The 17,188-nt window shown below is 44.8% G+C and overlaps 1 protein-coding gene and 1 long non-coding RNA gene across 3 annotated transcripts in view; one reads left to right on the forward strand and one right to left on the reverse strand.

The window, feature by feature from the left end:
* LOC106999658 (uncharacterized) overlaps positions 1-15,738 on the reverse strand; it is a 100,565-nt gene extending 84,827 nt beyond the window's left edge. The window contains exon 1 of the long non-coding RNA XR_013396866.1: positions 15,686-15,738. This is a non-coding gene — a long non-coding RNA (uncharacterized LOC106999658). The remainder of the gene's footprint in view (positions 1-15,685) is intronic.
* Positions 15,739-15,953: 215 nt separating this feature from the next.
* Positions 15,954-17,188, forward strand: part of AGPAT5 (1-acylglycerol-3-phosphate O-acyltransferase 5) — a 53,995-nt gene continuing 52,760 nt past the window's right edge. Inside the window, exon 1 of one of the 2 annotated variants that reach the window (XM_028852281.2) lies at positions 15,954-16,431. Coding sequence is in view for 1 of the 2 variants with exons in the window: in NM_001257833.1 (NP_001244762.1) it covers positions 16,213-16,431 (219 nt within the window). In the remaining variant the exon portion in view is untranslated. 2 annotated transcript variants of the gene reach the window in all.

Below are 17,188 nucleotides of genomic sequence, written 5' to 3' on the forward strand. Positions count from 1 at the left end.
CAACAGAAAAGAATAATTTGTTTAAATGACAGAAATTATTAGAAGATTATAGATGGGAGAGATGGTTTGGTTAAATCTTAAGAGTCTCATTGTTTCAGAATTTTTGAAATGATTTCTAAGAAAACAAATTTGAAAAATAAAAGTGATTTTCAACACATTTTAAATAAAGCATGTAGATCCTTGAACACTCAATATGACCACACTGTTGAGTATTCAAAGTAGTGCTGAAAAAAAGTATTAGACTGTAAAACTAAAAGCCAGGAGTGAAGGAAAAAATGGAAAAAAATTAAACGTTTTTAAGAGGCAGGCTAAATGCAAGGGGTATATTGGATTGGTGCCTGGATCATCCCTAGCGAACGGCAGGAAGCATCATTCGATCATACACAGAAAGAAAAATAGCTGGTGAGTGGTGGAGGTAAGGAGGGAGAGCTGGCAGTCATGATGACTGCAACACACTTCCCCAGAGAATCACAAGGAAGCTGGAAGCAAAGTCTTCTACACTCCCGCATCCCTGGCCGACCAACTGACAGGTCTTCAAATCTGTAATTCTACACTTTAGTTTGCAAGGCAATCAAAGACTGGACTTCACTCACAATAGTCTTTCAATGTGACTTTTGTCCTACTGGATATGCTATAATAAAATCTAAGTTACAACACAAAGAAAGAAATCAAAACGATCACTATAAAGTCCATTTTCTCTGCCAAGATAAGTGGAAGTATATGAAGTCAAACTTGAATCTGCATGGAGGACTAAGAATATGTACAAACACGTAAGCCAAGGTGAGGACATAGTGGAGGAGTTAATGGAATGGAGAGCAGTGACCTGGGAATTAGAAGCCGTGGGGCTTGGTCCCAGTGCCATTGGTACCAGTTGTGGGACCTAAGCAGACTGTGGCTTGCTTGGCCTTGATGTCATGTTTGTTAAAATTGTAGGCTGACTCAACATCCCAACAACCCTTCCTGGCTCCTCTTAAGGCAACTTTTGCATAAGTGGAAACTGTAGAAAAGAGAACACAAAGCCTCTGACAGGCAGATGGCAAGACTTTAATATCACAAACTCAGAGGTTCCAAATAGGCAACAGGCCCTGCAACCTAATCACCATCAGTAGGAAGGGCTAGTGGGCTGAGCAAGGTGGCTCACAACTGTAATCCCAGCACTTTGGGAGGCCAAGGCAGGAGGATTGCTTGAGGTCAGGAGTTAAAGAGCTCCCTGGGCAATGCAGTGAGATCATGTCTCTACCAAAAATTTTTTAAGTTAGCTGGGAGTGGCGACATATGCAGTCCCGTGTACTCAGAGCCCTGGAGTTCAAGGCTGCAATGAGCTATCATCACACCACTGCACTCCAGCCAGGGTGGACAGAGAAAGACCTTGTCCAAAAAAAAAAAAACCCAAAAACAACAAAAAACAAGCAGCAGTAGCAGGAAGAAAAAAGAAGAAAGAAGAAAGAAGAAGAAGAAATCTACACTAACACAAAAGTTGTCAAATTTTGTAGCCTCGTCAACATAGCAAGACCCCATCTCTAGGGGAAAAAAAAATTGCCAGGCATGGTGGCATGCACCAGTAGTCTTAGTTACTCAGGAGGCTGAAGCAGAAGGATTGCTTGAGCCCACGAAATAATGACTGCAATGACCTGAGATCATGCCACCACCACACTCCAGTCGAGGCGACAGGGTAAGACCTTGATCTCAAAAAAAAAAAAAAAAAAAGACTTGTGGATATAGCTAAAGAAGTACTTGCAAGAAAATGTATGGCTTTAAATTCATTTCTGAGAAAAAAAGGTTAAAAATCAACAAGCTTCCAACTCAAGAAGCTAAAAACCATCAAATTAAATACAGAGAAAGTAGAAGGAAATAAAAAGTTAGGTCAAAAATCAGTGAATCAAAAAGCAGGCAAAAAATAATCAATGAAGCCAAGAGTTGGTTCTTTAAAAATATTAACAAAATTAATTAGCCTGGCATGGTGGCACATGCATGGAATCCCACCTACTCAGTAGTTTGTGGCATGAGAATCGCTTGAAACTGGGAGGTGAAGATTGCAGTGAGCCAAGATCGTGCCACTGCACTCCAGCCTGGGCAACAGAGTGAGACTCTGTCTCACAAAACAATAACAACAAAATTATAAAATTGACAAAGTCCTTGCTTGTTTGTTCAATGGGGAAAAGGTGGGAAAACAAGATCACCAATATCAGTTATGAAAAAGGGGACATAATTATAGAGATAAAGAATATTATAAACAATTTTTTTGCTAGTAAATTTGACAACTTAGATGAACAAATTTCTTAAAAACCACAACTTACCAAATTTGACACAAGATAAAATAAGTAAGTTCAATTGTGTATATCTGAAAGCCATTAAAACATTTAATTTTTAATTTTCAAAATCAGTATGTGTGTGTGTATGTGCACATGTGTGTAAAATCTACAGTTTAAAACCCTTCTACAGAGAAACCCAGGCTGAGCTCCAAAAGCTTAGCATTGACTTTAGCCTAAAGTTGTGCCTAACCACAGAGGGTCTGCACAGCATTGACTTCATCTTGGCCTCCTGGTACTTGCCTACTCTTCATGGGTTTTTGCTTCATTTCATTACTTGTTTTATTCTGCTGTTCTGCATGCATCATTGTAAGTCACCGTGCAGCTGCTTTGTAACAAAGTGAAACACAGTCATGCTATACTTAGAGATGCTATAAACACTGTACACTTACAGGCTACACTACATTTATAAATTAACCTTACTTTGCTATAACTTGTTTAAAAACCAATTTTTAAAAACATTGTGATTCTTATAACACGTAGCCTAAAATACACATTGTACAGCTGTACAAAAGTATTTCCTTTCTTCATATCTCTATTCTATAAGCCATTTAAAAACCTTTCTATTACTTTCTAAACTTTTTTTTACTAAAAACTAAGACACAAACACATACATCAGCTTCAGTCTACACAGGGTCAGGATCATCAATATCACCATGTTCCATCTCCACATCTTATCCCACTAGAAAATATTCAGGGGAAATAACAGGTTTGGAGCTGTCCTCTCCTATGACCACAATCCATCCTTCTGGATTTCTCCTGAAGGACCTCCCTGAGGCTCTTTAGGAAGTGTTGCTATTTTCAGAAATATGTCTTTGGTGGTTTGCTTGGTTTACTTCTTTTTTACATCACAGATTTGCCTGCAAACAGATAATGCACCATGTACATTCCTCTCTATTAATGAAAACCTTTCAGTGTTGGGCTCTATGTTTTCAAACTTTTTAAGGAGCTTTCTGAGGTCTACAAAAGCTTCTGCCAAACCTTCACTGTTAATTTTCTTGGGAGTTCTTTTTTCTCTCAGTTTCCTCTTCTCTTGTTTCTTCTTCAGCTATGCATTGCTGTTCCAGTTCCAACAGCTCCTCATTCTTCTCCTCTACATCATCCTCATTCACACCTAGTTGGAGCCGTTTGCTATGACAACCACAGCCTTGGTGTTTGCAACCTCCTCATCCTGGCTAATCCTTTGAAGTCACAGACAAACCTCTTGAGTGTCTTCGTCCAGATTCCATTCATACACGCCTTGGTGACCATGCCAAGGTTCTTGATGCAGTCAGAGTAAGGGAGGAGACCACCCCTCATATTGTCTTATGCCCAATTTCTGCCTCCAAAGGAAGAAAGTGAAAACTAAAACGCAGAAATGAAATCCACAGGCAGACAGCCCGGTGCCGGAACCTGGGCCTGGTAGTTAAAGATCGACCCCTGACCTAACTGGTTCTGTTATCTATAGATTCCAGACATTGTATGGAAAAGCATTGTAAAAATCCCCATCCTGTTCTGTTCCGATCTGATTACCAGTGTATGCAGCCCCCAGTCACATACCCGCTGCTTGCTCAATCGATCACGACCCTCTCATGTGGACCCCCTTAGAATTGTGAGCCCTTAAAAGGGACAGGAATTGTTCACTCGGGGAGCTCGGCTCTTGAGACAGGAGTCTTGCAGATGCTCCCGGCCGAATAAACCCCTTCCTTCTTTAACTCAGTGTCTGAGTTTTGTCTGCGGTTTGTCCTGCTACAATAGATGTTGTAATCCTTCTAGAGTTGCATCAGTGTCTTCTCAGCATCTTCCTCAGCCACAGCAATAGTCTAGGCAAAACTCCTTCTCAGGTAGCGGGCCTTAAAGGCACCATAAGTCCTTGGTCCACTGGTTGAATCAAAGAAGTAGTGTTTTGGAAGGAGAAACACCACCTCAATATTGGGATGCAGATCACCAATAAAGGGATTATGTGTGGGACCATTAAAGGTAAGCACAATCTTGAGAGGTACCGTACGTTCTCCAAACAATGCTGCCAACTTCATTACTTCCTGCTCTCCCAAAGCATCAACATGTATGTGGTTTTGAGTTTCCAGGTGATATGGTTTGGCTGTGTCCCCACCCAAATCTCATCTCGAATTGTAATCCTCATAATCCCCAAGTGTTGAGGGAGAAACCAGGTGGAGATGATTGGATCATGAGGGCGGTTTCCCCCATGCTGTTCTCATGACAGTGAGTGAGTTCTCATGACATCTGATGGTTTTACAAGCGTCTCGCATTTCCCCTGCTGGTACTCTCCCTCCTGCTGCCTTGTGAAGAAGGTGCCTGCTTCTGCTTAGCCTTCCATCATGACTGTAAGTTTCCTGAGACCTCCCCAGCCATGTAGAACTGTGAGTCAATTAAACCTCTTTTCTTTAATAAATTACCCAGTCTTGGGTATTTCTTTATAGCAGCATGAGAATGGACTAATAATACACCATGGTACCAATTATGACTGTAATTCTCTATTACTTCTGTGCTCCAGTGCTTACTTCCGTTTGGCTATAGCTTTTTTGTTTCCAGTGATTTAATTACTTGATCTATGACTTAATTACCTTGGATCCAATCACCAGGGGCTGAAGGGGACGATTTCCTTGTACAAATTTGCTTCTTTAGCTCTATCTCGTATAGCAGTGCCTCCAGGGAGTGAAAGCACCTTTACAAGAGGAAATCGTGATGGTGAAAGAGATCTGATCTAACCAACCCCCAACTTGCCTTTAACCTCCAAACTGCTGTTAATCATTCCTGGGCTCAGGCTAAGCTAACTTTGGGAGACATCTAGTTTACAGTTTAAATGGTAATGTCTCTTCCCCAAAACTAAACTGCCTTTATAAAGTTAATGAAAGACAATCAGGTAGAAAGATGAGGGGAGCCTGAATTCTGCTCAGGTAAAGATGTGAATGGTTGCCAGCCATTGTTCCAGAGGTCACAAGATTTGAAATTTCCCCAACTACTCCTGCAGGTAACATTACTACTGTAGAACCTAAGACTGGCCTTTTGAGATGTCCTTTCAGGTATTTGCATTTTTGACAACTGACACACTGGGAGCATCAACTGGCCCTGTGGCCTCACCTAGAAGTAAACTCAGCACAGCATGCACGGGGACCATTTTCCACACCCCTATGATTGCATCCCCAACAAATCAGCAACACCCAAACTATCCTTGTAAAACTGTAGCCTCTGAACTTCCAGGGAGACTGATTTGCGTAATAAAACTCTGGTCTCCCATTCAGCTCATTCTGCATGAATTAAATTTTTTCTCTACTGCAATCCCCCTATCTTGATAAATCAGCTCTATCTTGGCAGCAGGCAAGATGAACCCACTGCATGGTTATAAGGGCACCTCCCATAAGGCAGAAGGATTGGGAAAGCGCCCATGTGCATCCACACAGTGGCAGTGTGCCAGGGACTTAGCAGGGCACACAGATTCCCTCACATAGAGTCTCAGGTCAAAGTAGGTGTTGGCCCTCAGAGTGGCCGGCCAGGTCCCACACTCACTCGCCCACGTGCTCCCTCCCTCAAGGGGCTGAGTGCAGTAGGCTGAGTAGACCCACCCCTGCTACAAGTCTGGTAAAGGGGTGGAGACAAATCCTGTGTCAGGAGGGGATCTAATTGATATTGCGCAAATAACTGGAGGGCACAGCTAGGCAAGGGTTTCAGAGCAAGTTGAGGCACAAACAGTTCTGTGAGAAGCACCTGTGGGATCTATTGTCCTGAGAGGGCTGTTTACCCAGAGAAGCCTCCTGGTGTGCTGGGAAGGGGCTAGCCGGCAATCTATTGTTTGGATAAATGGTCATTTAAGAGATTCCTGAAGAAAACAACAAAGTTATTGACTGGTTTTATATAGCCTTATCTTCCTGCACAAGAATTTCCTGGAACAAAGAGTTGAGAAAAGAAAAGAATTTTTATCTGAGGAATGCTAGTCTTTTTAATTATCAGGCCAAGAGAGATATTAAAGTAAGATCACAGGGCCGGGTGCGGTGGCTCAAGCCTATAATCCCAGCACTTTGGGAGGCCGAGACAGGCGGATCACGAGGTCAGGAGATCAAGACCATCCGGGCTAACACGGTGAAACCCCGTCTCTACTAAAAATACAAAAAATTAGCCGGGCGTGGTGGCGGGCGCCTGTAGTCCCAGCTACTCCGGAGGCTGAGGCAGGAGAATGGCGTGAACCCGGGAGGCGGAGCTTGCAGTGAGCTGAGATCTGGCCACTGCACTCCAGCCTGGGTGACAGAGCGAGACTCCGTCTCAAAAAAATAAATAAATTAAAAAATAAATAAAGTAAGATCACAGAAGCCCAGCAAGGAGGTGTGTGCCTGTAGTCCCAGCTACTCGGGAGGCTGAGGCAGGAGGATCACTTGAGCCCAGGAGTTCAAGACCTGCCTGGGCAACATAGCTAGACCATGTAGCATAAAAAATAAAAAAGAACATACAACAAGACCATGGTCACATCCTACTTCCCCCTTGAGCTACGCAATCATCTCTTAAAACTGTTTGCTATTGCCACAAGTAGCTATAAATTAACCTAATAATGCTGCAACTGACACTATAACCCACAACCTACAGCTTAGCAATATATAGCCAATCACTAATTAACGTTATTTATGTGACGCCAAAGAGAGTTCCTGACAAACCACTTTGTATCAGCCCACTCTCTTGTCCCCATTTCCCTTTAAAAATCCACTTGTAATCGCTGCTAATTGGAGTGTATATTCAGGACAACTTGAAACTATGCTCCTGGGTTGCAGTCCTCAAGATTGGCCCCAATACACTCCCTATTTATGTTAATTTTGCCCCAGCTTCTTCCTTTTAGGTCAACAGAATCAAGTCACATTGAAGTTGGCTTAGTCCTGACAGTCAGGTCATATCACACCTAAGCATCGATGGTCTGGGCAGAGCTGTGTACTGAGGTCAGGGAAGTAGCTCATGGTACAGCCTTGCAGGCCACAGGCAGGACTTAATTTGGATTTTTTCTGAGCTGTGAGTATTTCAAGCACAGAAGTGATAAGAGTTTGCTAGGGCTGCTGTAACACAGTACCACACACTATGTGGCTTTTTAAAAAGGTATTTATTGTCTCTCAGTGCTGGGAGCAGAAAGTTTAAAAACAAGCTGTCAACAGGGTTGGTTCTTTGTGAAGGCTGGGAGGAAAACGACACCAAATATTTCACCCCAAAATAGACTTCTTTGACATGTTTCAAAATGGCTATTCAGAAGGCCTGTAAACACAATAATTGCCCTGCAAATCTAGTCTCCCCTTTTGAGTTGGGGGTGGTGGGGAGGAGGTTTGCATCTGCAGAGGAAATGAAGCAAAGTAAACAACAGCTGTAAGAAGGCTTTCTCTGAAGCCCCCCTGGTCCGGGTCTAGGAAAGATGACCTGAGAGTCTCAAACCTTTAGAATCTGACAAACACTTCCCCGCCTACCTACCTTCTATTCTTCCTGAGGGCTGCTACCTTGGTTTCCTCTGCATAACAACACTGCCTTAGGTGCCAGGTCTCCTCTTCTCTCTCTCCCATAACCTGTTTTGCTAAGACCCAAGTCCCCATTCTTTCTGTAACCTCAAGATGGTATAAAAGCATCAACCGGCCTGAAGCGGTGGCTCATGCCTGTAATTTTGGCACTTGGGGAGGCCGAGGCAGGCAGATAACTTGAGGTTAGGAGTCTGAGACCAGCCTGGCCAACATGGTGAAATCCTAAAAACACAAAAATTAGCCGGGCGCGGTGGTGCATGCCTGTAGTCCCAGCTACTCGGGAGGCTGAGGTGGGAGAATCGCTTGAACCCAGGAGGCAGAGGTTGCAGTGAGCCAAGACTGTGCCACTGCACTCAGGCCTGGGCGACAGAGACTCAAGACTCCGTCTCAAAAAAAAAAAAAAAAAAATTTAAACAAAGCATCGTCCACCTGGCCATTTGAGTTTTTCATATTTTGTATGACTTCTGTGCCTGAATGCACGTTAATAAACATGCCTTTTTTTCCTTGTTGATCTGTCTATTCCAAGTGGTGTTTTTGTTTTGAGACGGAGTCTCGCTCTGTCACCAGGCTGGAGTGCCGTGGCATGATCTCAGCTCACTGCAACGTCTGCCTCCCGGCTTCAAGCGATTCCCCTGCCTCAGCCTGCCAAGTAGCTGGGATTACAGGCACGTGCCATCACGCCTGGCTAATTTTTTGTATTTTAGTAGAGACGGTGTTTCACCATGTTGGCCAAGATGGTCTTGATCTCCTGACCTTGTAATCTGCCTGCCTCAGCCTCCCAACCCAGTTTGCTTTACAGGATCAAATCAGTGAAGTCTGAAGGGGAAAAATAAACTTGCCTATAAAGGGAAGGATCTGTTCCAGGCCTCTCTCCTTGGCTTGTGGACAGCCTTCTCCCTGTAACTCTTTACACCATCTTCCCCCACATGTCTGTGTCCAAATGTCCTCTTCTCAGAAGGATTAGGGCCCATCCTAATGACCTAACGGACTAATTTTAATTTGGGTACCTCTGTGGAGACCATAGCCAAATAAGGTCATGTGCTAAAGCAGGGCAGAGGGTAGTACTTCACCATATGAGTTTGGGCTTTATAACATTGTGCCATTGTGCTTAACAGACTATTTTCAAAAACAATAGAAAATTTAGGAAAAGTGGCATTGTTTTACTTTCTTATTTTTTCAAATCTTTTTAATGTGGCTTAATGAAACACAGTGCTTCTGCATTCAATCTGCTGCCATGTTTTGTGTTTTGTTGTTGTTGTTGTCGTTGTTTTTGGCTGAAATGTATAAAGAAAATCCAGCCCTATATAGATTTGTAATTGGAAAAAGGGTTTTTTTGGGGGGCTGCGGGGGAACAGGGTCTCACTCTGTCCTCTAGGCTGGAGTACAGTGGCGTGATCTCAGCTCACTGCAGCCTCCTGGGCTCAGGTGACCCTCCTACCTTAGCCTCCGGAATAGCTAGATGAGGCTACAGGTATGCACCACCACATATGGCTAATTTTTGTATTTTTTGTGGTGAAACATGGGGTTTTGCCATGTTACCTAGGGTGGTCTCAAACTCCTGGGTTCAAACAATCTGCCCACCTCGGCCTCCCACAGTGCTGGGATTACAGGCATGAGCTACCGGTAGTGCCCGGCCTGGAAGGGGTATTTTTATAGCCTTTTCAGATAATGTGACTATTCTTTCATATTACACTAAAACTCAGGAACTGGTGATTGCTTAAAGGTTAACAGCCATGTAAAGTGTGAAATTACATCAATGAAATTTTTGTAGTTAAATTAAAACCCATTGGTATATCCTGTGCTTGCAAGAGCCATTTACCCATTCATCATTTTTAAATATCATGCATTATTTTAAAAACATTGGTTTACTGCATTGTGCCAACCTTCCAAATTCTGACACATTTCATGATACAGTATTGAAAAATCACAATGGTTGCTACTACCACAGATCTCATGAAAAAAGTCTTCAAGAAGACAGTGTGGCAATTCCTCAAGGATCTAGAACTAGAAATACCATTTGACCCAGTCATCCCATTACTGGCTATATACCCAAAGGATTAAAAATCATGCTGCTATAAAGACACATGCACACATATGTTTACTGCAGCACTATTCACAATAGCAAAGACTTGGAACCAACCCAAATGTCCATCAATGATACACTGGATTAAGAAAATGTGGCACATATATACCATGGAATACTCTGCAGCCATAAAAAAGGATGAGTTCACATACTTTGTAGGGACATGGATGAAGCTGGAAACCATCATTCTCAGCAAACTATCGCAAGGCCAAAAAACCAAACACCGCATGTTCTCACTCATAGGTGGGAATTGAACAATGAGAACACGTGGACACAGGATGGGGAACATCACACACCGGGGCCTGTCGTGGGGTCGGGGCAGGGCGGGGAGGGATAGCATTAGGAGATACACCTAGCGTAAATGACGAGTTAATGGGTACAGCACACCAACATGGCACATGTATACATATGTAACAAACCTGCACATTGTGCACGTGTACCCTAGAACTTAAAGACAAAAAAAAAAAAAGAAAGAAAAATGTCTTCTAGAATTGAGAGGGTATCAAGCTCATAGAGCAACATATGTTTTCCAAGATTCAAGTTTTCACTTGAAAGCTTCGATTTTATTGTTGGCAACATTACCCACTGTTTTCTTTTGAAGTGAATTTGTTTTCGGAAAAAGTGTCTGCCAGACTCACCAGTTTATCTGCTAGTTATTCTTTCAAGCAAAACTGATGTTCCGTGAAAAAGGTAGCTCTCAACTTGCAGCTCAGAGGTCGTTTCCCACAGGGGAGCCATTGAGCTTTGGTATGCATCCCGTGTGTTTCATGCAAGTTCCGTTTAGTCACATGGAGTATTCACAAGACGCGTACTCCACAGTTGAGACTTAATAAAATTGACTTTTTTTATTTTTTATTTTTTGCTACCACATTGAGACTATTCTCAAGTGAAGTGTTTTTGCCATGATCACATGGCGATGAAGAACATGACGGTCACTAGCGGGTACCTTTCTGGGTCATTGCCTTACTTCCAGTGAGGTGTCAGTGGATTTACCTACCCCTGCTTTTGCATCACCACTGCAAATCTAATAGTGAAAAGGCAAATGATGTCTCAGTATTACTGTGAAAACATTTTTCCCTCACACCACCTGAAAGGGTCTTGAGGAGCCTGAAGGCTTCAAGGTCCACACTTCAAAAGAAACACAGCCCTAGACTGATGGTGGCCCATTACGGGTGGGGTCAGTTTCCCCCAGATCACATGGCTCTGTTGGGAGGGGTGGCTGTCTGTATGACCATCTTAGTCACCTCAAGGAGGGAAGGGGCAAAGGACTGCCAAGCATCTACTGCATAAGTAGACAGCTGTAACCTCTGGGTAAGAAAATGGGACTGGGTGCGGCATGAGGGAAATGTCCACATTTTATTCAATATTCAAAACATAGTATTGCTTACACTTTTTTTAACAGGAATGCCTTCTTGTTTTATCTGTGCAAACAGCAAAATAAAAGCATGAAGGGGAACTGACCAAAGTTTTATTTAGTTTTTACAGAAATAGGATCATAGTGCATGTATTATCCAGCAACTTGCTTTGTCACCTAGTGTCCTAGTGATCTGTCCATGACTACGCATTTAGGGCTACTTATTCCTGTCCGACTGCTGCACACCATTTCACATATCAGTACTGTGTATCCACAGACCCTTTCTGCTAATGATGTGCACTTAGGGAGACTGACTAATTAAAAGGGTATCTGTCTGTATTAGGCTGTCCTTGCATTGCTATAAAGAAATACTGGAGACTGGGTAATTTATAAAGAAAAGTGGTTTAATTGGCTCACAGTTCTGCTGGCTGTACAGGAAGCATAGTGCTGGTATCTGCTCAGCTTCCAGGGAGGCCTCAGGAAACGTGAAATCATAGTGAAAGGCAAAGGGAGAGCAGGAGCGAGAGTGAGGTGAGCGGGGAGGTGCTACACAATTTTCTTTTCTTTTTTTTTGAGACAGAGTCTCACTCTGTTGCCCAGGCTGGAGTGCAGTGGTGCAATCTTGGCTCACTGCAACCTGCGCCTCCCAGGTTCCCGCCATTCTCCTGCCTCAGCCTCCTGATTAGCTGGGACTACAGGTGCCTACCACCACACCGGGCTGATTTTTGTAATTTTAGTAGAGACAGGGTTTCACCTTGTTAGCCAGGATGGTCTCAATTTCCTGACCTCGTGATCCGCCCACCTCAGTCTCCCAAAGTGCTGGGATTACAGGTGGGAGCCACTGCGCCCGGTCTGCTACAAAATTTTCAACCACCAGATCTCGCGAGAATCACTCACTATCCTGAGGACAAGTACCAAGAGGGATGGTGATAACTATTCATGAGAAAACTGCCGCCATGATCCAATCGCCTGGCACCAGGCCCCACCTCCAACACTGGGGGTTAAGACTGATAATGAGATTTGGGTGGGAACACAGATCCAAACCATATGGCTGTCCATTCTTAGAACATACTGTCAAATGTTCTTCCAAGAACGCTGTGCATGAGGGATTCGTTTTTCTCTCCATACATGATCACCATCAAAGGCTAAGCCACTATCATCCTTTCTAGCTGGGAGTCTAGCTATAGTCTCCAAACTGTTTAAAATGTACTTTCCACAATGCCTGAACAACTTTTAAAAAGACCAAATATAAGCACGTCAGTCCTCTCCTTAAAATCTCAGTAGCTTCCCTGTCCTTTGGGATAAACTCTAAAATCTTTACATGTCTCCCAAGACCCTGCTGTCATCTGGTTCTTGCCTATCTTTCCAGACTCAATCCCTACCATCCTTGTCTCCTTCCCCTACCCCAATTATTTCTGTAAAAACAGTCTTCGAATGGAGGCATGCATATCCCTGAGAATATGGACACATGTGGTCATGAGCAGTTTCAAGGGATTCAGTTTTTCAGATCCCAACTCTTCTAAAAGTTATCTGACTGAGGACTCCTGGAGTCCAGGCCCACCCGGCACTTCACAATGGCTCCTCTCCCACCTGGTACATCCCAAATCTTACTACATGGTGCTGCCCTGCTGAGGTAGAAAGGTATAATAACCCTGAGGACACCAACAGAGAAAATTTATTTTAATGAAGGGACCATTAAGAGATGCATTTCTAGTAAAACTTTTTTTTTTTTTTTTTTTTTTTTGCCTACAGTTCCTTGTCAGATTTTGTGAAACACATTGATTACACTGTGTATTGCTAATAATAGTAATAGTTCAATCCAGAAGAAAATTTGCTTCTTAGAACCCTAATGATACAGTCTGATCAATACAAAACTTTAAAGGATAGAGCATATTCACTTACGATAGAATCCTGTGGTAGAATTGAAATAAAAATATTTTCAGGGAGAAAAATGATCAATGCAAAATTTTCAACTGGTCAAAGGCTTCAGTATTTTTGAAATGAACGATGGGGTGGATATTAAATCACTATAGTATTTATAACTCACTGCATACATTTAAACATTTTCTGTAATCACTTTATCTTCAAAACCTCATTCACAACTCATCACAACTTCTTTCGTAACTACTTAAATTTATAATTAAAAGCCTTTTAAAATTTATCATTAAAAGCCCCCCATCCCTTTTTCTTGAGACAGGGTCTTTCTCTTTCACTCAGGCTGGATTGCAGTGACGCGATCATGGCTCATAGCAGCTTTGAACTCCTGGGCTCAAGCAATCCTCCCAACTCAGCCTCCTGGGTAGCTGGGGCTACAGGCATGAACAATCACATCCAGCTAATTAAAAAGTATATATTTGTAGAGATGGAGATCTCACTCTACAAATCGCTTAAGTGATCCTTCCTCCTTGGCCTCCTAAAGTGCTGGAATTACAAGTATTATCATGCCCAGCTGATAAAAACATTTAACTATCAATTTAAGAATGTGTGATAGGAATACACAGCATTCTTTCAAGGGGCATCTCAACAAATTTTTAAAAGAACATTGTGGCCCACTCCAGTGCTAAGCATGAGAATATGGTGTTTTCTCAGCTTCAGGCGTTCAAATGTGCCATTCTCCCGTGGAAGGCCCACTAAGACCCTCAAGCTTCACCTGAAATACCATTTCGCCTGAGAAGCCTTCCTTGTCTCCAGACTAAATTAGATTGCCTTGATATATGCTCCCATAGAACCACGAATGTCCCCTTTTCATCCCACAGGGAACTCCTTGTTAAATGTTGTACAAGGAAGGCATAGACAGACTTCACCTTTCACTGTTCCACTGGTGCCCAGCAGGGTATGCAGAGGAGGAAGTCGGCTGTGCTCTGAAAGAAGCACTACTCCAGTAGAGGGGTGGAAAAGGTCATCAGACTGCAAGGGCTCAACAAAAGTACAAGGTAAGGAGGCAGAGGGTGTAGGCTGATCAACTAAGAGGTATGCACTGAAAAGGGAGAAAAAAACAGAAAAACAGAGCCGGGTAGTGGCAGAAAGAGAGGGTGGATCTGTGACTGTTCACAGGAAGAGAGGAGTGGGAGCAGCACAGAGAATAACTGGTAAGTCAGGAGCTGGGTTTGGAGATAAAGAGGGAGCAAGAGAAAGTTCTGTGTTTTCATGCCAAACATTGAACAAAACTTTACAACTTGGTGATTAACACCTGGGGTGATTCACAGTAACAAATTTACACGTAAACACATATTTATTGACTTTGTACATAGCAAGCCTAACATGAACACAGAACCTGCTTTATCTTTTCACACATTGTTCTAGTGTAGGGATGTCTGGTCTCCGTTAAAGAAAGCATAAGGAGCATTAGTTGTGCACATTGTCCACACCCGTGACTTTTTCCCTCCGGTACTAAACCTAGTGCTTCTTACAGTACAGGGCAATGGCAGCCACAGAAAGGGAGAGAAGTTCTTTGTACTGTGTAATGCTTCCTGCTGGCCTTCAAATACTTGTTACTTGAGAGATCTCTATTCACCTGGCTTTGTCCCCAAAGGTCACCATCTACCAATGATGTTGTAACTTGATGTTAATCATGTATAAAGAAAGTAGCTACCATCCTGGCCCAGATTAGAACTTTCCACTGAAATGCCGTCCTGCCTAAAGGTAGCACGGGATTCCATTATGGTGGTGGTGGGGGGGTGGAATATATATATATATATGGTAAAGCATTTGACATTCTTTTAAAGTACAACTATCCTTGAAAAGGGTTACATATTAAACCATTTTTACTGCAGCCAAAGAGGGGGAGAAAGATCCAGAAGGCCTGTGGATCTGCTTTAACATCAATAAAACAGCTATCCAGCCTTCCTAGCTTTTAGTGAAGGCTACAAAAGTATGTATTTTATGGATTCTACATGTGCACGCAAGTACTTTTTACTACAAAAAAAAAAAAAAAACAAGGCTCCTTATTTAAAAAAAAATCAGAAACAAGTCCAACAGGCTCTGAGGAAATGAAGCAAGAGTGAATTCTGAAAAGGTCTAATAAACAGTATGGAAATATCCTTGTGGGGTGGTTCTTCTGCTATGCATAAACATGTAATTATCATCATTACTGTGATGGGAAAAACAGGGACCCTAATTCTGAAACACCCTGGTAGAGAGAGACGAGCAGGAGGGGCTGCTGCGCACTCAAAGGGGAGGCTGAGGAGGCGGCGTCCCCTTGCTAAGGACTGGCAGTGAGCAGACGGGGACACCCGAGCTGCCCTTCGACCTGGGCCCAGGTGCCTGCAAGACTGGGACCTCTGATAACCCTAACACCCCCTTTCTCACTGCTCTGATTGTGTACATCCCGGCGCCCAGGGGCCTGTGAGCAGGAGGTGCGCGTTCCAGGCACCTCCAGCGCCCCTTAAACCTGCCCGCGCGCACGTCCGGCCGAGAGAGCAGGACGAGTCACCCGAACCCTCGTCCAGCCCGCACCCACCTTCACCTAGCTCCGCCAGTCGCCACCTCCCTTCCAGCGTCCGCAGCCGGCCCAGCTGGGGAGCATGCGCAGTGGCCTGAGCTGGTTTTGCCCGCGCTCCCGGTAGGTAGCTGTACTTTAACTGTCGGCCCAAATCAACCAATCAAGAGACGTGTTATTGCCGCCAACGGGTACCTATGGCAACGTATGACCAATCAGAAGGCGCGTTATTGCCGCGGAGCCCCTCCCCCGGCGGGGGGGATGTGGCGATGGGTGAGGGTCATGGGGTGTGAGCATCCCTGAGCTGTGGATCCGGGAGGGCCGCGGCTTCGCTTGCCTTGCAGCCGCGAGCAGCGCACGCAGCCCCGCACTCGCCTACCCGGCCCCCGGCGGCGGCGCGGCCCATGCGGCTGGGGGCGGAGGCTGGGAGCGGGTGGCGGGCGCGGCGGCCCGGGCCCGGGCGGTGATTGGCCGCCTGCTGGCCGCGACTGAGGCCCCGGCGGCGGGCGGGGAGCGCAGGCGGAGCCCGCTGCTGCCGAGCAGAGAAGATGCTGCTGTCCCTGGTACTCCACACGTACTCCATGCGCTACTTGCTGCCCAGCGTCGTGCTCCTGGGCACGGCGCCCACCTACGTGCTGGCCTGGGGGGTCTGGCGGCTGCTCTCCGCCTTCCTGCCCGCCCGCTTCTACCAGGCGCTGGACGACCGGCTCTACTGCGTCTACCAGAGCATGGTGCTCTTCTTCTTCGAGAATTACACCGGGGTCCAGGTGAGCCGCCTACCGCTCCCAGGTCTCGGCGTCCACCCGAGCTCCCGGAGGCGTGGACCCCTCCGGTCCCCACCAGCTGGCGAGGGTCACCCGGCCGGCCCGGCGGACCCAGCACGTAGAGCACGTGCCGCCTCCCCGCCTTCCTCTCCGCGTGCTTCCTGCCGGTCTGCCGAGATCTCTCTCTAGGAAGCTGTGGCCGCGTCGTCCTGAGGCTACAAGTGGGACCCGCCGCCCCTTTCCCCGCCCCTCGCCTGGGTCCGATGCTACTTAGAAAAGTGGGTGCAGATGCACGTTTTAAATAGGGCACGCGTTTAGCAGTTTCTGGCCTTTGGGCCAAAGAGGTGGTCATGTTGGAACAGATCGGAGACGTCTACACTCCGAAGTGCGCTTTTACAATGACCTCTTGAAACAGAAGTACAATTCGGTCTTGTATTCTTCCCCCAGGACAAGTGAAAGCTGGGCGAGGAAATAAATACATTTGTTACGGTAGAAACCTAACTAGATACAATTCTTGCCAACTTTAACTGGGTTTAAATGTGTGGGTGATCTGTTGTCTGATTACTTTCTTTCTGTTACTGTTTCTCTGTAGAGATTGGATTCGTAGATTAAACTTGAGAAACAAACCATAAAAGTAGAAGGCCCTCTTTAACAGTAGGTATTTGAAGTCTTATAAGAAATAACAAATGTGAATTTTTCTTTCATTTCTCAATTTGAAAGAACAGCTTTATTCTTGGTTATTCCTAATGTCCACTTAGTC

The sequence above is a fragment of the Macaca mulatta genome, chromosome 8 (genome assembly GCF_049350105.2).
Source record: "Macaca mulatta isolate MMU2019108-1 chromosome 8, T2T-MMU8v2.0, whole genome shotgun sequence".
Lineage (NCBI taxonomy): Eukaryota > Metazoa > Chordata > Mammalia > Primates > Cercopithecidae > Macaca > Macaca mulatta.